General features: G+C 53.7%; 1 protein-coding gene across 1 annotated transcript; it reads left to right on the forward strand.

Moving 5' to 3' along the window:
* The first annotated feature begins 243 nt into the window (after positions 1 to 243).
* CYP26B1 (cytochrome P450 family 26 subfamily B member 1) lies at positions 244 to 19,725 on the forward strand. The gene is made up of 6 exons (XM_079306384.1): positions 244 to 764; positions 2,585 to 2,809; positions 15,200 to 15,475; positions 16,525 to 16,680; positions 17,753 to 18,034; positions 19,331 to 19,725. Exons 1-6 carry the CDS (start codon positions 561 to 563, stop codon positions 19,721 to 19,723), a joined length of 1,536 nt encoding a protein of 511 aa, XP_079162510.1. The 5' UTR covers positions 244 to 560; the 3' UTR covers positions 19,724 to 19,725.
* Positions 19,726 to 20,572: the final 847 nt, after the last annotated feature.

A 20,572-nucleotide genomic window follows, 5' to 3' on the forward strand; every position in this document is an offset into this window, starting at 1 on the left:
TTCTGCTGTGTGTGGCTTTGCCTTGCAAGCGAGCGAGACCCAGAGCATCTGCAGTTGGATTTTTTGGGGTCTTTTTTTTTTTTTTTTTTTTCGCCACTCCAGGTTTTTTAATTTTTATTTCTTTTTTTTTTTTTCCCCCTCATTTTTACTCTCTCCTTTCCCCCTCCTCACTCACCCCCACCCCATTTTCCAGGGGGCCGCTTTTCCTCTTTTTTTTCCTCCCCCCTTTCCCCCTCTCTCCGTGCGCGCGTGGTGCTTTTCCCTCCGTGTCACTCTGTCAAGTTTACCCCAAACAAGCCCAAACTTCGAGCAACCACAGCTTTTCCCCCCCTTATTTTTTTTTTATTATTTTTCCCTCTTTCCCCCCTCTTTCCCCTCGCAGAGGGGAGCGCAGAGGGGGGCGAGCCGGGGCCCCCCGAGCCCCAGGACCCCCCAAGCGGCGCCGAGCGGGCGCTCCGCACTCGCCCTCTCCCCGCGCGTGTTGTGTGGGTGCGAGCGCGGTGCCTGTCAAGGGGCTGTTTCTCTCTCCCCACCCTCCTCCTCCTCCCTTCTTTCCAAATATGCTTTTTGCAAGTTTTGATCTCGTCTCGGCACTGGCTACCCTCGCCGCGTGCTTGGTGTCACTGACTTTGCTGCTGGCCGTGTCCCAACAGCTGTGGCAGCTCCGCTGGGCTGCCACCCGCGACAAAACCTGCAAGCTACCAATCCCCAAAGGCTCCATGGGATTCCCTTTAATCGGAGAGACCTTCCACTGGCTCCTGCAGGTAAGGAGGATTCCCTGCTCTTCGCTGGGAGCTGGGTTGGGACCGCGATTTTTGGTTTTTTTTGGAGGGAGGATTTTTTAAAATTAGTGTGGTTTATTTTTTTTTTTAGGGTGCTTTCAGGGCTTTTTGTCGCTTTATTTTTTCCCCCTCTCGTCTTTTTTTCCTTCCGATTGCATCATGCGGCTTCTCGGCGAGCTGGGGAGGGAGAGCCGGAGCCGGGGCAGCGGCGGAGGCACCGGGGCAGCGCGGCCGGGCTGGGCTCGCTCCCGGCGGGGATCGCCCCTGGGCTGCCAACCCCCTTCTCCTCCTCCTCCTCCTCCTCCTCCTCCTCTCCCCAGCCTCGGTTCTTGCCAGAAAACTCCAATGGGCAGCGCCGGAGCCGCCCGGGCTGGATGCGGGGGCTCCGCTCGCGTCCCTTCCCCGCTCCCCGCGGCTGCTCCCGGCCCGGCTCCCGCGGCGGGGGAAACCCGCCGAGGTAATCGGGAGATTAACCCGGGATTAACCTCGCTAAACGCCCAACAGCGGCGGGCGGAGCGGGATCCCCCCCGCACCGCGGGGCTGCCAAAAAAAAAAAAAAAAATCGGGGGGAAAGGGTGGAAAATCCAAAGCGGGAGGCGGCCGAGGGGTGCCCGGCTCTGGGGGGCACCCCGGGGATCGCAGCATCCCCGGGAGGGAACCCCCGAGGCGAAGCCGCGCCAGGGTTTCCCCCCTTCTCTCCTCCCAGCAGCAGCCAAAAAAAAAAAAAAATTAAAAAAAAAATTAATTCTAATAATCAAAGGAGGATGCTCCCGCCCTTCATTGCCGCAGCCGGCGGCGGGGCAGGACAGCCCGGTCCCGGCGGGGACAGCGGCGGCGTCCCCCGGTGTCCCCCCCTGTCACGGCACCGCCGGGGAAGCCCCGCCACGGCGGCCCCGCTCCGCCGCCCGCCCCCGGCGCCGAAGGGGTTAACGGCACGCTCTCAATAGGGCTTTATTTTTTAAAGAAATTTATCAGATTTTTACAGGGGGACCAGAAAAGGGTTCTCGCTTTTCCACAGGCTCCGTCCAAACAGAGTCCAGGGCTAAAAATACAAAAATTTTGTATAAATTGGACTCCATTCGCAACTTGTGCCGCATAAAGGTGCTCTTTGTGCTGCCCTGGAAATGGTGTACAAATAACTCTTTATTAATGCCACAAAAAGGACTTTAATTATATTTACGCAGATCAAGAAACAGGGTCACCTGAACATCTGAACCTCACAACCGCGCTTTTGTTTCAAAATAAACACCCGCGCTCCCAGCCCGGCGGCGCGGCCGCGGCGCTCGCAGCGCCTCTCCCCGCTCGCCAGGGGGGTTTTTTTGGGGGGACCCCCCCGCTATTGCTGCGGCTCCGCCGACAAAAGCCCCTGGAGCATGTGGGAAAGTTATTAAAGTCCCTGAAATCTGGAGATTTACTTAGGCGAAGCGCTGCCTTTTTCGAGTAAAATCAGCCTGAGAGAGGAGGGAGGGAGGGGAGAGAAAAAGAAGGGGGGGGGGGAAGAGACAAAAAGCGAGGGGGGAATAAAGAGGGGAGGGGGGGAAAAAAGGGAGGGAAAATGAGAAAAAATAGGAATATGTTGAAAAGTGACAGGGGAGGTAAAGGGAGAAGTAAAAGGGAGGAGGAGGAGGAGGTGGGGGGGGGGAGGAAGGCAGCGACCCCCGCGGGGCTGCGTGAAAAACGATGGGACGAGCTAGAATTTTGGGCAGCACCCCAAAAATCCTTCCACAAATCCCCAAACCCCGCTCTGCCGTGACCCCCCCCCAAAAAAAAAAAACCCCAAAACCCCCTTGGCCACCCCGCAGGGCTCCTGCTTCCAGTCCTCGCGGCGGGAGAAGTACGGGAACGTGTTCAAGACGCACTTGCTGGGGCGGCCGCTGGTGCGGGTGACGGGAGCGGAGAACGTGCGCAAGATCTTGATGGGGGAGCACCACCTGGTGAGCACCGAGTGGCCGCGGAGCACGAGGATGCTGCTGGGCCCCAACACCGTGGCCAACTCCATCGGCGACATCCACCGCCACAAGAGGAAGGTCGGTGTCGCTGCTTTTTTCCACCCCTTTTTCTGGTTTTTTTAATTTTTTTTTTTCTTAATTTTTTTTTTTCCGTTCTAATTTTATTCGCTTTTTTTTTTTATGATTATTTTTTTTCTTCCCTCTTTTCCCCGGAAGGAATTTCAAGGTGGGGTGGGGGGACACGCGTGTGTCGCCCCCCTGTGATGACAGGGAGGGCTCTGAAAAGGGTGAATCCCCAGGGATTGTGACGCTCCCCAAAATTCAGGGACATCACGAGGGGCTTTTTCTTGGAGGGGGTGGTGGTCTGGTGGTGCTGAGAATTTCCTTGGATTTCGGGGAATTTGGGATGTGAGAGGGGGTTCTGGGGTGAAGTGGTGGTTGGGGGGGCTAAGAGGTTTTTGTGTCACCCCCAGATCAGCTGTTTTGGGTTCCTGTGCCCCTTTTGTGTCACCCCCAAATCAGCCCGGTTTAGGGGTGCTGGGCCCCTTTAGTATCAATCACCCCCTGACCAATCCGGTTTTTGGGTGCTCTGCCCCTTTTGTGACACCCCCAAATCACCCTGGTTTGGGGCGCAGAGCCCCTTTTGTGTCACCCCCAAATCAGCTGGTTTAGGGGTGCTGAGCCCCCTTTGTGTCACCCCCAGATCAGCGCAGTTTGGGGTGTTGAGCCCCCTTTGTGTCATCCCCAGATCAGCCGGTTTAGGGTTCTGTGCCCCCTTTTGTGTCACCCCCAAATCAGCTGGTTTAGGGGTGCTGAGCCCCCTTTGTGTCACCCCCAAATCAGCTGGTTTAGGGGTGCTGAGCCCCCTTTGTGTCACCCCCAGATCACCCTAGTTTGGGGTTCCCGAGCCCCTTTTGTGTCATCCCCAGATCAGCCGGTTTTTGGGTGCTGATCCCCTTTTGTGTCACCCCCAGATCAGCCTGATTTGGGGTCCTGGGCCCCTTTAGTGTCACCCCCAAATCAGCCGGTTTGGGGTTCCTGTGCCCCTTTTGTGTCATCCCCAGATCAGACGGTTTTTGGGTGCTGATCCCCTTTGTGACACCCCCAGATCACCCTGGTTTGGGGCGCAGAGCCCCTTTTGTGACACCCCCAAATCAGCCGGTTTGGGGTTCCTGAGCCCCCTTTGTGTCACCCCCAGATCACCCTGGTTTGGGGTGCTGAGCTCCCTTTTGTCTCACCCCCAGATCACCCTGGTTTGGGGGTGCAGACCCTCCTTTGTGTCACCCCCAGATCACCCTGGTTTGGGGGTGCAGAGCCCCAGCAGAGGTGGGGACTGTCCCCGTGTCCCCGGTGCCGCAGGGCTGGTGGCACTGGTGGCACTGGTGGCGTGGCTGTCACACCCCACCCTCCGTGGCTCGGGCTCTTTCCCAGCTGGATCTGGGCTGGGAATTATTTGGGATTAAAGGGGGGGGGGGTGTCCCCCCCATCTCTGCGGTGCGAGGACAGCACTGGTGACACTTTTGGGGACACGAGGCTGTCCCCATCCCTGCCCCAAGGCCAGATCCCTGCTCCAGCAGCGTTTCCTATTTTTGGAGGCTGTAAAATCCCTTCCAAACCTCCAAAAAATCCCTTCCCTCTTTTGTCCCAGGGGAGACGACGCGAAAACAAACAGCACATGACACCCATTAGTCACAATTTTTCGGAGTGACACCACAAAAAAACCAAAAAAAGCTACGTCTGTCCCTGCCCCAAACCAGGACCAGCTCAGTCCCTCCGATTTTGGGGTTTTTCCTTAAAAAGGGAGATATTTTTCCAACCGAGGGGAAGGGTGGTGGGGCTGCTCCATCCAGGAGGAGAATTGGTGACAGGAGAGGTGCAGGGATTTGGGAACGATGAGATTTCAGCAGCTTTGGCTCCCGTTTATTCCCCCTCCAGGGGGGTTCATTCCCTCCCCAGGGTGGGTTTATTCCCTCCCCAGGGAAGGTTAAGCAGGATCAGGCCGAGATCTGAAGGTGCCTCTGTTCCCATTCCCTGCTCCCTTCACCCTCCTGCACCTCTGGATTAATTTTTGCTCATCTAACGCGGCCTTTGCTCACGATATCCTGGATAAAACCGCGGAATTCCTCGGGAATTGGGCTGTGGGGTCACGGAGAAGGGAGGCCTGACCTCTGTGGGATCCTGGTGGGGTTGGGGTTGGCACTGCCAGCCCTGCCAGGAGCGATGCCAGCGGCACAAACCCGGCAGAGGTTGCTTTCCTCTCTCCTCTTCCCTGCCTTCTCATTCCTGGGTTTTTCCTGCTGGGGAAAAAAAAAAAAACAAAAAAACCCAACCAAACAAACAAAAAAACCCACGTGGCCAACCCTAAACTCAGAAACCCAAAGCTTTTGGAATGTCCTGAATCCTAAAGATCTCCTCAAAACCCTTTCTGCATCCTCTTTAGGCGCTGGATGTTAGGAAGGAATTCTTCTCTGGGAGGGTGGGGAGGGGCTGGGATGGAATTCCCAGATTTGCTGTGGCTGCCCCTGGATCCCCGGCAGTGTCCAAAGCCAAATTTGGGATTTGGAGCACCCATGGCCAGTGGGGGCTGTCCCTGGCCGTGGTAGGGAGTGGGATTGGTGCCCCCCAAGGTCCCTTCCACCTCCAGCCATTCCATCATTCCATGATTTTCGGCATCACTTGTGATTCCAATCCGGTAAAGCATCCTAATTCCTAATTAATTCCTAAATCCCAATTAACTCTTAAATCCTAATTCCTGCTTCAGGGGTGGCCAAAAGCCTCCCGAGCTCAGGTTTTCCAACAAAACCCTGTCCCAGGATGACCCCGGCTCCTTCTCCCACTCCTCGATGCTCTTCGAGCTCCCACAAACTCTTTTTCTGGAATCTGGGATATCCCGTAAATTATTTCTTTTTAAAACTTTCCTTTTCATCCGCTCCAGGCTGAATCCAGAGGGCTCAGCTCTGGAATTCAGGAATTTTAACCCGATTTCTTCACTCCATCTCCTGCTAATCGCTGCTTTTGGGAACTGAGCACTTCCCACCTCACCCACCCTTGGGCCGCTCCCGATTCAGGGAATCCTCCCTAAAAAACCCATCCCTGGAGCTGCGCGGAGATAAAGCCGAGCCAGCCTCCAAAATCGATGGTTCTGCTCTTATCGAGATTCCGAGGAGCAGATTAAATCTCTCCCCATCAGCGGCGGCCTCTTGGAGCTCCTCAACCCCGAGCTTTTGTTCTTCCGACTTTTCCCCACCCTGAAACTCCGCTGAGCTCTCAGGAGAAAAGAGTTGGATTTAGGACGAGCTTAAATCTTAAAACGAGCCCGAGTTCTCCTCTTGGAAAAAGCAGAATTTTCCACGGAATCCCCAGATTTCCACAGTGAGGCTGCTGCTCTTGGGAGATTGAGGAAAATGTTTGGAGCAGTTCTGTGGGGAGAGGATTTCCTGGGAAATCTTTTTGGTGGGTGATGATCTGGTTGAAAGCATTGTGGGGTTTTCTGGTGGTGTGACCTCTCAGATTCTGGGCTCTGCTTCATCTCCAAGTTTGAGCCTTCGTTGCTCCTTTTCAACTCCCTGATCTTGGCCAGAAATTTCGGCGGAATTCCTCACCTGGCGCAGGATTTTGGCCAAAATGAGGAAAAGCAGAGCGTGGAACCCACTTCCCAACCTTTTGGGATCACCCCCAGCTCTTCCCCCCGGCCATAAATCCCCCTCTCACCTTCCCCAAGCCCCAGGAGCTGCGTTTATTTCCAGCAGCTCCCAAATTCCAGCCTTCCCTGGCAGGCAATCCTCACTCTCCAGATTGTCACTGGCGTGTGGAGATGAGCTCCAAACCCAACATGTTCTTGCAGGAGGGTTTTGGGATCTTGCCAGGGATCAGCTGCTCGCTGGAGCTTTCCAAGGAATTTCAGCTCCTGGGATCCAGGAATTGTGGCTGGATCTGCTGAGGATGGTTGGGATTGGGGATAGGAGGGATGGTTTAGATGTTGGAGCTCTTCTCTCTTCCCTGTTTCTCTGTCCCAACTGATTTTTGGGATCTTTATGGGTTCATTATCCCATTCCATATAGAATATCCAGAAGTATTGATCCCGTAGGTGTTGGTGAAAAGTTCTGGTTCCCAATCTGAACCCTATGGAAGCTCTCATCCCAAATTTATCACATTTCTCCTCCAGCAGCCTGTCAAAATTCCAATAAATGGGAGGAAACCTCCTTGTTTTGGGAAATGAAGTCTCCATATACAGAGAGGGATTCCCAGGAGGTGGAATCAGCCTGGAGCAGGGATGTGGGGCAGGATGGAAGGCTGGGAATGGGGAATTCCTGCAGCAGGGAATGCCTGCATTGCAGATGTCACTGGCACTGAAAATCCCTATAAACTGAGGAAAAACTCCCTGTTTTGGGAAGTGAACTCTGAGGTTACAGAGAGGGTTTGGAGTCAGCCTGGAGCAGGGATGTGGGGCTGGGAACAGGGAATTGCTGCATCATGGAATCCTTGATGGCAGCATCCCCTGTGCTGGCTCTGGCCTGGACACAGCTGGGTGATCAGAGCAGCTTCCAAGGAACAAATTCCAGCAGCTCCCCACTCCTCTCCCACTTTTCTGGGATATTTATCCCAGCCAGGCTGTTCCTGCTGCTGGATCACGGAGGTTGTGTTGATGTTGGAGAAGCATCTGGGCCACCCCTGCTGGAGCCAGAGCTCCACAGTGGAATTTTTGTCTGGAATCACCTCCAGGTTCCTCACAGGAGCGACCCCAGTGGCTGAGCTGGGACTTTGCTCCGGGTTTTTGGTGGCAGATCCCTGTCCCTGCCCACCCTGTGATGGAGGAATGTCATCCCTGGGGATTGGAGTTCTTGCTGGAATTTACTGGCAAGGGTTGGTGGGATCATTCCAGGTGCTGATCCCAATCCCAATCCCATCCCCATCCCACTCTTGTTTTTCCCACATCTGCCATTCCCTCTCTCTTCCCTCCATCCTTGTCCTGCCTGATCCCATCTTGTCCTTTTTGGACCTCTTCAGTTCCCAGAAACTCCAGATTTTGGGAGTGTTGATTCTGGGGTGAGAGGAGCTGTAATGAGGGCAAAACAAACTGCTCTGGGGGGATCCTGCACTCTCTGCTTTTATGGGATCCAATTCCAGCGGGAAGTTGGAATTCAGCACCCCTGAGCCTGCAAGGGATGCTGGTGGAGAAGGAAATGGGAATTGGGAATGACCAGGACACGGCCTTTAGGGTTTAGGTCAAGTCTGAGCAGCCCCCAGGGCCAGGAAGGAGATTCCCAGTGCAGGATCCACACGGGAAAGGCAGGATCAGAATTTCCTTGGGATCATCCAGCTCGTGTTCCAGCAGAGCCATCCCAAAATAGGCACCAAAAAAAAAAAAAAAAAAAAAAAGCCAAAAAACAAAACAACAAAAAAAAGCAAAGATGGAATAAAATAAAAGCAATCCATGGGATTGCTGGGGAGACTTCCAGAGACTCCAGGAGGGAGTGGAGCCGAGGAACGGCCCTGGTTTGTCTCAGCTTTGTCCAAAGCTCCATCGCTCATTAACACACCACAATTAATGCTCTGCCTCCGAGGCACACAAGTGTTGAGCTCATTAGCACCGAGTGGAAAGGTCCGAGGCTTTCATATCGTTTGCGAGGGGATTAAGAACACAAAAGGGGCCATAAATTTACAGCCAAATATAAACCAGCTGCTGCGGGCTCGGCTGGGGGGGAGGGAAGCATCGGGATCGGGGTTGGGATGGGGGAGAGGCTGGAGGAGGAAGGAGGGATGGGAGGTGGCAGCAATGGATCTTTTCCTGCATAAAACCTGGAGTGAGATTGGTAAACAGATTTTTTTTTTTAAGGTTTTTAGGATTTTTTTTTTGTATGTGTCTATCCAGCCCTCCCAGCTCTATTCCGTGTGCCCGTGGTGGAAAAGAAATCATCCCAATCCATCGGGGCCAGCTCCCAAAATCAGATCAAATAGGCTGAATTCCTGCTGCCATCAGCTCCTGCCCCTTCTCCATGCCCTGGGAATTTAATCCATGGGCAGAAGCCTCTGGAGCAGGGAAAATCTTCCATGGATGGAGGAGGGATCCTGTTCTGGGGGAAGAATTCCAGGGCTCGGTTGGCTCCTGGATTTTAGACTGAGCATTGCTGTCATCTCCAGGGGTGTAAATCCAGAGTATCTCCCAGGGATTTCAAAAGAAAGCCCCAAATGGAGGAGTTCCTGGCCAAAACACAAATTCTGGGGAGATTTCACTCCAAAACTCCCCACGAGCTCCAAGCCTGCTGTGCTGGCAGAGCAGGATGGTGGCTGTGGGACACCCCAGGAGCTGAACTTCCCCAAAATTGGATTTTCCTCCTTCCTGTGCTGCCCAGGGTGGGAGTTTTTGGATGTTTGGGGATGCATGGAGAAGGGGCAGCCCCTGCTTGGGCTCTGAGCTGGGTGGGACTTCCAGAGGGATGGGGAGCAAATCCCTGAGGTGTCAGGGAGTCAGGATCCATCCTTTTCCCCTTTTTCCCCTTTTTCCCCTTTTTCCCCTTTTTCCCCTTTTTCCCCTTTTTCCCCTTTTTCCCCTTTTTCCCTCCTCATTTGAGATTTGTATCCCACTTACCCCTCAGGTGGTAATGGAGCTCTCCATCACTTCCCAGGTGGAATTTTTTCCCCATGAAATCTCTCTCAGCTGCTGGTTCTCCACTTTCCTTCTCCTTACAGGCAGCCTTAAGCTGAGCTCACCTGGTGGTGTCATCTCAGCCTTGTCACCTCTTCCCTGGAGGAGCTTTAGTCCTCACCTGGTTTGCAGGAGCTCCTCAGGTGTTTGCTCATCCCATGGAGGTCCTGAAATCCTCAGGATTTCCTTGGAGGAATCCCTTTCCCAAGCTTTTTTCCCTTATTCCTGCTACAAGCTCGTGCATGCTCTGGAAGGTGTTTTTATTCCTTTGGGATGAAGTGGCTGCACCATGGATCAGGAATTTCTCACTCATCCCCTCCTGAGTGTGGCCACCTCTTGCTCAGCTCTGTTCCTGGTCTCTGGAATTCTTGGCAGGACCAAGGACTGGTTTGTTCAGTCTGGTTTTGTCTTTAGGAGAGTCCCTGATCTCATTTTCCCAATCCCTTCTCTCTGGACACAGCTCCCATTTCTTTGCTGTGACATTCAGGGATGTGGAATCATTCTCCCTCCTTGAGGAGGAGAGAATTCACCATAAGGTAAATTCTGTTCTTCTTTTCCTCCATAAATAATTTGGGAGAGGACACTTGGAGCAGCATTCCATGAATCCCAGTGCCTTTTGATACCCCCATAAATTTGGCTGAAAGGATGAAATTTCTCAATGGAATTTTGCCAGGGATGGAAATTTTGGGAGAATTTGCAGAGGGGCTGCTGAGGCAGGTCCTGCTTGGTCCTGGCTCTCCCCCACAGCCCCTTTAAACCTCTTGGCCTTTGGGATTGAAAGTGAGGCATTAAAAGGTTTGGGATTAAAAGCAAAGCCTTAAAGGGTTTGGGATTGAAAGCAAAGCCTTAAAGGGTTTGGGATTGAAGCAAGGCCTTGAAGGGTTTGGGATAGAAGGCAAAGCCTTGGATGGTTTTGGGATTTATAGGAGAGATTCTTGAACATGGAGATTTTTGAATTCTGGGGAAATGCAAATCTTTGGCTTAATTTTATTCGGAACTGGACTGGAAATGCTGGAGTTTCTCATGATCCTATTTTTTTTTTTTTTTTAACATGGAAAAATCAAGGGGTAGGGACACCTCTCTAAGGTGCATCATGACATGACCCAATGATCCAAAATGATCCATTTTTCCCAGCAGATATTTTTGAGAATCATCCCAATTCCAGTGCAAGACACATCATCCAGCTCCTGTTCCCAGACTCCTGTTGGAGGCTGGAGCGTTCAGGAGAGCCTGGATTCCACCAGGATGGAGCCTTCCATGCCCTCCCATTTTTCCAGAGGAAAAAAAGGGAGAAAAGGAATCAGTTCTTTGCTGTGTGCAACGGCCAAACCTTTTATAAACAGACCTCAGAGCGTCCGGGCAGGAGCGAGATTTTTTTGGAATTTTCTCTCCTTTTGTGGTGCCTTTCCAACTCTTTTGCTGTGTTTTCCTTTTGTTCATGCTCCCAGCACCAGGACAGCCTCTTGCCCACGAACCACCTCCAAAAATATCCCTATTTTCAAGCCTGCTGGAGCATGGGAATGAGCTCTGGAGAGGGGCAGCCATCCAGGATAATGTGGTGACGGGACAGGGTTGGGACAAGCACAGCCTGATCTTTGGAAATGTGGGAAGAATTAGGATGAATCCAGGTTGAAATGTTGCTTTGGATGCTTCCCGATGTCCAGCAGGTGCCAAATTGGTTCCTGAAAACATTTCCAGGCTCATCCAGCCTCACTTTGGTGGGGCCAGCAGCCCTAGGCTGGATGGGATGCAGGTGGCTGATCCCAGAATTTCAGTTTTCCTCCTGGAGGGGAGGAACAGAAAGCTCCATTCCCCCTTTTGGGAGGATGTGCCAGGTGGGAGCCAGGGGCCTGCAAACCATGGATGGCAAAAGGCAGGGATTGGTGCTTGGAGTGGGAAGGACAAATCCATGGAAAACATAGTTCCCCACATCCCAGCCATGCATGGAATTGCTGTTGGAGTCCACAGAATTCCCTGAAATTCCCTCTCCTTGCCCGTGGTTTAATGGGATGGGACTGGGAACACTTTGCTGTCACATGCAGCTGAGGCACTGGGAAGACATTTTCTGCCTTTGGAAAACCATAAATCCTTAAATATCCTTTTTCCATGCGAGGCAGAGTGGGAAGGCTCCAGCCAGGCTCGCTGGGTGGTGGGGTCTCTGTCAGTGTGGCTGTGTGGTAGAAATGAACACCCTTGGACGGAGCAAATTCCCAGATTTGGCTCTTTTGGGATATATCCCAACATGGAAAAACTGGGGGCTCTTTCCAACATCCCCAAAAATTCCTGGCACTGCCGTGAGCCCTTGTGGCTAGGTGCCACCTCCACAGGGCTGTGGCACCTCAGGGTTAACAAAGCTGATCTTAGAGATGATTTTGCCTCTTGGCAGCTCTGGAAAAACTTTTTTGCTGCCCTGATTCTCCTCGGCTTTGCCTGGATTCGCTCCTGGAGCAGCCGAGCCGCTCGGCTCGACTTCACTAGAGGGCGCAGGAATTTTAGGCTAGGAACGCGCCGGGGAAAGTTGGCTGCCTTCTCCTCCTTTTTAATCAACTGGAAAGATGCAGGGTTGAACTGGAGGTGACTGGAAGGGGATCCAGACTTGTGTCTGGCCGGGGAAGGATCTGCTGACATGTGGGATTAGGCGGTGCGAGCGCGGCGGCGGCCGGGACGGAGCAGCGCGGCCGGGGCTGGGGACGTGGTTGGGAGCTCCAGGGAGCAGCCAGCTGGAGGAGCCTCCTGGCATGAGGAGAGCTCCCAAAACTGCAGAGAAAGAAAAAAAAATCATCCCCCTCACCCCCTCCCCCAGTGCTTAATGCTTGTCAGGCTGGGCAGGTTTGTGTTGATCCCGCAGGGGTTCGGTTTGCTCTTCCAAAGGATCCCCCTTGTCTGTTCCCATCAATTCTTAGGGCAGGATCTTTCCTTCTGGGAGCCTGGCTTGATCCAGGGGTGTGGATCCAGCCCCCCACACCATGGCAGCTGTTTTGGGACCAGAGGCACGTCTGGGACTGTGTTGTGTCCTTTCTTCAGGGAGCAGGGGGTCCCCAAGTGCTCCTCCTGTGGGGAGGATGAGGCCAGGAGCCCCCAAAGGCCACCTCTGTTGGGATGGTGGCTCCATTGGGATGGTGGCTCCAAGCGTAGACCTGGTGCTCCTAAAGCACAGGTTGTCCCCTCACTGGCCCAGCTTCCAGCTGGGGAAACTGAGGAATGGGAAATGTTCTGGGACGTTCATTGAGAGCCTTTGTTCCTTATCCCAAGCTCCTCAGCATGGATGAAGGGCAGCTGAGAGCTGGATGGGGAGACAGTAATGTCCCTCTGCCAGCCCCAGCCAGGTGGTCTTGTCCCATCCCTGTGGAAGAGCTCATGGATCCTAGATCTGCATCAAACCCTGGGGTCCTGCTCATGTACAAAGGAATTGTCCATTCCCTATTCCCTCCTTGCCTTCCCCACTCCCTTCTTGCCTTCCCCACTCCCTCCTTGCCTTCCCCACTCCCTCCTTGCCTTCCCCACTCCCTCCTTGCCTTCCCCACTCCCTCCTTGCCTTCCCCATTCCCTCCTTGCCTTCCCCATTCCCTCCTTGCCTTCCCCACTCCCTCTTTGCCTTCCCCATTCCCTCCTTGCCTTCCCCATTCCCTCCTTGCCTTCCCCACTCCCTTCCCACCTTCCCCATTCCCTTCCCACCTTCCCCACGCAGCTCAGGGTCTCAGCTTTTCCCCCTCCAGCTTTTCCTGCCCAAGCAGCTGTTTTTTCCAGCGGAAAATGCCTGAAGGTCGCTGCCTTTGCAGGCTCCAGAGCAGCTCAGGGCCGCCGCCGCCCCGTCCCGTGCCCTCGCCGCGCTCTCGCTCCCTGCTGTTCATTCATTCATTCATTGATCCCTCCTCTCATTCATTCATTCATGCCTCGGCTCCGTGCGGCCATCCCGCCACGGCTCCCTGTCCCCCGGGCTGATCTGCTTGGATTCTCTCCCCCATCCATCCTCCCGTGCCCAGATTCCCACAGGGAGCTCCGCCGTGCGCCGAGCTTCACTCGGGGCTCAACCCGGGGCCTTGTGGAGCCTCCTGCCCGGAGCTGCGAGGGGACAGAGGTGTTTTTTCACCAAACAGACTCCCAGGGAACGCCGGGGCATTAGCCAGGAAAATATTACCTTTCCCTTGGAGTGCTGACTGCGGAGGAAATTCTCACATTTACAGCTCCGGCGAGCCCGGCGCTCATGGAAAAGAGGGGGGTGGCTTTGATTTCTCTGCTCTTGGTGGGTTTGATAACTTGGCAGCCCCCCCAGCTCGCCTCCATTCCCGCCGGGAAGCGGCCACCGGTGGAGGCTCCCTCCTTGGAATCCTGGTTTAATTGGATTTTCCTGGAGGCCCGCGGTGCGTGTGCGCCCTGCCCCGTGCGTGTGTGTAGGTTAATAAAAAATAAACAAACAGCACTTTCCCCCCTTCTCCCGGGGAGGGATGCGGCGGGAATGCCGAATGAAAGCGCTGCTGTGCCGGGAAGGGACATTCCTGGCATTGCTGAGCTCCTCGAGCGGGCCCGGGCCCAAATTGGAGGAAAAAAATTGGAGTAAGGAGCCGTTAGCGTGGGGGACCTGGGGAGGCCCAGTCCTGCTCACTGTTTACTCGCAGAGCTTAAATTAACGCTGGCTGCTGACATCAGGAATTTTTTTTTTTTTTTTTCCCTGGTTTCCCAAGGAAATGAGCCGAGGGCGATCGCGGCCTCTGCGTACGTGCAGAGGCTCTTCCCTGCTTGAACCCCTGTCGGAGTTCAGCCAGATTCCACAGAGATCCTAAAGGCTCCAAAATAATTATTTTGCTTCATTTTGCATCCGTGAAAAGAAAAAAAAAAGGATTAAAAAAAGGTGGCGGAGAGGTGGGAGGAATTGTCGGTGCTTCCTGTTGGGAGAGTTGCGTTTTCCCGTTGTGTTTTTTCTGTGCTGGACACTGGAGGATCCCTGTGGAAAAGGTGCATTGGTGACACCCAGACCATGAGATGAGCAGAACTGGGATCCTTTGGACATGCAAAGCTGGCTCAGTCCCTCCTGCCACACGTGGGGTGAAGGAATTCCTCCCATCCCTGGCTCGCTCCCTTATTCCCTGTCACTTGTGATGGTTGTGGTGGGAATCTCGGCAGGAGTTGGTGTTTCTGGCAGCTTTTTTAGGAGCTGGTGGCTCTGGATGAAGAGTTTAGAATGGTGACAACTCTTTGTGATGACTTACTGAAGGCCAAGTGTGTTGGGACCATTTAGAAATCTCTCCTTGCTGTTTTCCTCTGAGTTTTCTCCAAGATTTTCGGCCATGAGGCTCTGGAGAGTGGGAATCTCGGCAGGAGTTGGTGTTTCTGGCAGCTTTTTAAGGAGCTGGTGGTTCTGGATGAGGAGCTTGGAAGAATGGTGACAACTCCTTGTGATGACTTAGTGAAGGCCAATTGTGTTAGAGACGTGTAGAAATTTTTTTTTTTGCTGCTTCCTGTAGGTTTTCTCCCAGATCTTCAGCCATGAGGCTCTGGAGAGTGGGAATCTCAGCAGGAGTTGGTGTTTCTGGCAGCTTTTTTAGGAGCTGGTGGCTCTGGAAGAAGTGATGTCAAGCTTTGACCTTGGTGAACGCTAAGTGCGTTGGGACCACGTTGAGTTGGGGTTTTTTTTGCTGTTTCCTGTAGGTTTTCTCCAAGATCTTCAGCCATGAGGCTCTGGAGAGTGGGAATCTCAGCAGGAGTTGGTGCTTCTGGCAGTTTTTTTAGGATCTGGCTCTGGAAGAAGTGATGTCAAGCTTCGACCTTGGTGAACGCTAAGCGCGTTGGGACCACGTTGAGTTTTTTTTTGCTGTTTCCTGTAGGTTTTCTCCAAGATCTTCAGCCATGAGGCTCTGGAGAGTTACCTCCCCAAGATCCAGCTGGTGATCAAGGACACCCTGCGGGCCTGGAGCAGCAACCCCGAGTCCATCAACGTGTACCACGAGACGCAGACGCTGACGTTCCGCATGGCCATCCGCGTCCTGCTGGGATTCCGCATCCCCGACGAGGAGCTCTCCCGCCTCTTCGAGGTCTACCAGCAGTTCGTGGAGAATGTCTTCTCCCTGCCCGTGGACCTGCCCTTCAGTGGATACAGGAGGGTGAGATTTGGGTTGGGTTCTCTGCCCTGGTAGCGCTAATTAATTCAGGGGCGTGGTGATTGATCCGCGCCTTTCCCGGTTCTTGGGTTTCTCATCCTCCGACATCACTTTGGGTCGCAGCTCCTGGTTTAGTGGAGAAGATAGTGGAAAAGACATCCCTTGGTGATTGGAGTGGTTTGATAATAGAAAATAGTCAGGATTGGCTCAGATTTAATTAATATTTTACCTCATTTGGCATTTTTCCTATATTTTTTTAGTTCATGGGACTCTTCTCCTTTTAATTCCCTCCTGTCCTCAGAGTGAAATAGGTCCTTGTAATTCCAACAACTAAAACAGATCCTTGTAACTCCCAAAACTAAATCACCTCCTTCTAATTCCTGGAGCATTCCAGTTTGGTTATTTTTGTTTTTGTTTTTTTTGCTTTTTGGTTTTTTTTTTTTTTTTTTGTTTGTTTTTTTTTAATGAACGATGCAAAATGAAAACATAGCAAAAAAACAGACATAAAGCCATCTTTTTTTCCATGGAGAATTTTGATAACAAAAATACAGGGGGGTTCAAAATTTATTTTTGTGGTATCCCTGCAAATCTTTTTTATTGTTGTTTGCCCATGGGAATGATTGCATCCCCTTGAAATAATTCCCAGCAGCAGGTTAGCCCCGAGCAGCTGCACCCCCATAGGAATTGTTTTAGTGGGACCAGGTGATCAAATTGCTTGGGAAGGGGATTCTTTGGGATGAATGGGCTTTCCTTTGAGAGATGATTTTCCCAGGGGTTTCCATCCATCCCAGGGGGAGCCGGGGGGCTCTGAGGCGGTGCCGGACAGGGGCTCCCAGCCCAGACCCATCATTTACACCTAGGTGTTGATTACTCCTCCTGTGATCTCCCCCACTCTGGCTTTACTCCTCCCGCCCAGGGGACACCTCCAACATCCTCACACCCCTCTTTGAGCCTCTGCTTTTATGGCTTGGACCTGTCCTGAGCACATCTGCAGCTCCTGGGATGGGCAAGGTGCTGCTGGTGGTGTGGTCTGAGCAATTCCTGCTCCACAGGGAATCCGGGCTCGGGAGACTCTGCAGAAGGGGCTGGAAAAAGCCATCCAGGAGAAGCTGCAGAACACACAGGGCAAGGACTATGCTGATGCCCTGGACATCCTGATAGAGAGTGGGAAGGAGCATGGCAAGGAGCTGACCATGCAGGAGCTGAAGGTAAAGCTCTTCCCCGAGGCCTTGGGGTTGTTCTTGTTCCTCTTCTGCTCTTTTCCCCAAGGGAAATGCTCCAAGGAGGGATTTTTGGGGCAGAGATGGGCAGTGAGAGATGGGTGACCACAATGTGTTGGTAAATCCCAGTGCGATTAATCCAAACCAGTTGCTTTTTTTTATTTGCTGGTTATGCCCAGCCTTTTCTGCAGAGCATTCCATGGAATGGTTCAGCTTGGAAAAGACCTCTGAGATCACAAAGTCCAACCTCCATCCTCACTAAACCACACCACAAAATTCCACACCTGCTTGGTTTCTGAACTCTTTCAGGGATGGTGGCTCCATCCCCGTTCCAGGCAGCCTTTTCCAATGTTTGACCCCTCTTCCAGGAAAGAAATTTTCCTCAATATCCAACCCGAACCTCCCCATTGGGATCACAACTGAAGCCTTGATCAGCTGCATCCCTTCACCCTTCCACTTTCCCTGGTGCCTCCAGGAGCCCCTCAGCAGGTTCTTACCTGCCAGGAGCCACCTCCTGGGTTTTTTGTCTGATCCTCAGAGGTTCTGTGTGAAGCTCCTTGTGGTGATTTTCCAAGGACTGACCTTCCAGCTAAACATGACCAAGCTGTGGCTTCCACATCCCTGGAAGTGCCCAAGGCCATTAACAATGGACACAAACTCTGCCCAGATTTCCCTCATCCATCCTGGCGAGTGTGGAATCACGCAGGAGACTCCATCTCCCTCCAACATCTCCCTTTGCAGGCCACATCCCAATTTTCCCTCTCCCAGCTTTGTGACGTGATCCTTCCTCAGATCCCTTGGATCTGAAATCTCCTGAGCAGCTGTTTTGGGGGAGATACTGTGGCTTCTCCATGCCTGGCAGTGCAGGTTGGATGGGAGAAACCTGGGATAGTGGGAAATCAAATCTCAAATTTCCATCCATCCCAAAACCGCTCCACGATTTTAAGGCCGGGAAGGCGTTTAGGGAGAAGAACACCCCACGTCACCTTGAGGTGCCGAGGTTGGTGTCCCACCTCTGCCCCACCCCTGTGCCTCACCTGGCTCTTCTCCTGCCCCCCAGGACGGCACCCTGGAGCTGATCTTCGCCGCCTACGCCACCACGGCCAGCGCCAGCACCTCCCTGATCATGCAGCTCCTCAAACACCCGCGGGTGCTGGAGAAGCTGCGGGAGGAGCTGCGGAGCAAAGGGATCCTCCACAACGGCTGCATCTGCGAGGGCTCCCTGCGCCTGGACAACATCAACGGCCTCCAGTACCTGGACTGCGTCATCAAGGAGGTGCTGAGGCTCTTCACCCCCATCTCTGGGGGGTACCGGACCGTGCTGCAGACCTTTGAGCTGGATGTGAGTACTGCTGCGCCCCTGAGCTGGTCTAAACTGCCCAGCTCGCTTGAGCCTGGCTTAGAGGAGACCTCCGAGGGGATAAATGAAGTTCTGCCTAATTGAGCCTTTCTCCCAGTGGCAGGACAAAGGGATAAAGGCTTAAACTGCACTAGGGGAATGTTAAGGAAGAAATTCTTTCCCAGAAAGAGCGGTTGGGTGTTGGAATGGGGTGCCCGGTGAGGTGGTGGAGGCACCATCCCTGCAGGGGTTGAAGCCTGGATGTGGTACTCGGTTTTGGGGATGAGCTGGTGTTAGCTCACAGTTTGGACTCGATGGCCTCAAAGGCTTTTCCAGCCTAATTAATTCTGTGGTTCTGGCCGTGGGATTTGCTCCAGATCCAGCAGTGATGGGATGTGGAGCAAGGGATGCGCCAGAGCTGCCAGGGAGCAGACGGGTGTGATGCTTCAAAGCCCAGCTCGTGACAGTGACGCCAAATTCTGAGCTGGGGTGTGACAGGGGAAAGGTTTACGGCAAAGGGCATCTCCAGGCTGCTGGATGACAGGAGGATTAGTCACTGCCATGGCTGGAATTTCCTCCCAGCAAAACAAAATCTCGGGAGCTGCCTTGTCACTGTAAATCCTCCTAATGCAGTGGTTTGAGTCAGAGACCTTTTAAAGTGCTCAGGGGATGATAAATCCACCCCATTTCTCATCGCCTGGGCCCTGACGTGGGTGTTGGGTGTGTGGTGCTGACAGGCAGCGGGGTGTGGGATGCTCTGGGATCCCTCTGGGATGCTCTGGGAAGGGCTGGCTGATGTGTGGGGCATGGCACGGGAAATGCTGCTTCCCCTGCTCAGCACCACAGGGTTCCTGGTAGGCAGCTCCTGCCAGTGACCACAAAGCAAATAAATGGATGGATCATCCCACGGATCCTTGGGATACAGGGAGGGAAAAGCCAGGAGTCACATCTCTCTATGCTGTGCTGTCTGGTTTTCCCTTAAACCTGCATCACGCTTGAGGGATAAACCCCCCAAAAAATGGGAATAAGCCAGGAAAACAATGAGGGTGGTGCTGGCTGGCACAAATTGCCCAGGGATTGGGGATGCCACATCCCTGGAAGTGCCCAAGGTTGGATGGTGCTTGGAGCACCCTGGAGTGGTGGAAGGTGAGTGGAACAGGATGAGTTTAGAGTCCCTCCCAACCCAAGCCACTCCCTGATTCCGTAGAACCAAAACCCCTTTACCTCATCCCCCCTCTCCCTCTCCAGCAGGCTTGACCCACTCTGCCCTTCTCTCCACCCCTTCCCGTGTCCCCGCAGGGTTTCCAAATCCCCAAGGGCTGGAGCGTGATGTACAGCATCCGGGACACCCACGACACCGCTCCCGTCTTCAAGGACGTCGACGTCTTCGACCCCGACCGCTTCGGGCAGGGCCGGAGCGAGGACAAGGACGGCAGGTTCCACTACCTGCCCTTCGGCGGCGGCGTACGGACCTGTCTGGGCAAGCACCTGGCCAAGCTCTTCCTCAAGGCTCTGGCCATCGAGCTGGCCAGCACCAGCCGCTTCGAGCTCGCCACCAGGACTTTCCCCAAAATCACCCTGGTGCCCGTGGTCCACCCGGTTGACGGACTCAAGGTCAAATTCTTCGGACTGGATTCCAACCAGAACGAGATCCTGACGGGCACAGACGCCATGCTGGGAGCCACCGTGTAACGCTGGCGGCACCAGGGGCACGCAGGGGTGGGGTGGGGGCGAGGGGATGGACAGGAGGGGAGGAGAGAGAGGGATGAGGAGCTTCTCCACGGCGCTCCCCTCCGGACAGGGACTGCTTTTCCAGCAGGGAAGCTGCCGGAAGCGTTTGGCTCTTCCCGCGCGGAGAAGGTCGGGGCGTCGTCGGCGTCGTCTGGTTTCGTCGGGAAAGGAGGAAGATCCACAAAAGCCGAGTCGAGCTGGGATGGCTGACCGTACACAGTATCTAAATATTATAAATATATATATATAAATATCTATAAAACACTTCTGCTGCCAGGAGGAGAAGGCCCGACTGCGGGAAAGGCTTGGGAATCAGCCGAGGATCTGAGGTCTGGTGTCCCGGGGCAGCTCTGGGGTGACCTCTGACCTTTTTTGTTAACAGTGTTAAATTAGCTGGTGATAACAGTGTTTTTATGTTTCTTGAGGTGTTTTTTTTTGCGGGGGGGTGGGTTATATTTTTTTTTTCATTTGTCTGGTTGTGTTTGTTCTGGGGCGTTGGAGCCTTTCCTTGGCCGGGGGGACACAACTCTGCCCATTCCCAGCCCCTCTCCCGCTGGTGCCGGGGCAGGCTGGGGAGGATGAGGGATCATTTGGCTTCCCAAAAAACCCCTCCTGTGGTGTCTTGAGCCACCCCCCAGGCCTCAGGAGAGGCAGATTTGCATTTTCCAAGATGTTCTGGGGCTCTGGACAGGGGGATGCCCTTTTTTTTTCTCTCGAGTTTCCTGCTGCTGCTACCTGGCCTGTGAGCACCCCCTCCACTGCAGCCCCTCGCCAGCCCTGGGCAAAGGCACCTGATTCTGGGGACATTTT

The sequence above is a fragment of the Erithacus rubecula genome, assembly GCF_903797595.1.
Source record: "Erithacus rubecula genome assembly, chromosome: 5".
Lineage (NCBI taxonomy): Eukaryota > Metazoa > Chordata > Aves > Passeriformes > Muscicapidae > Erithacus > Erithacus rubecula.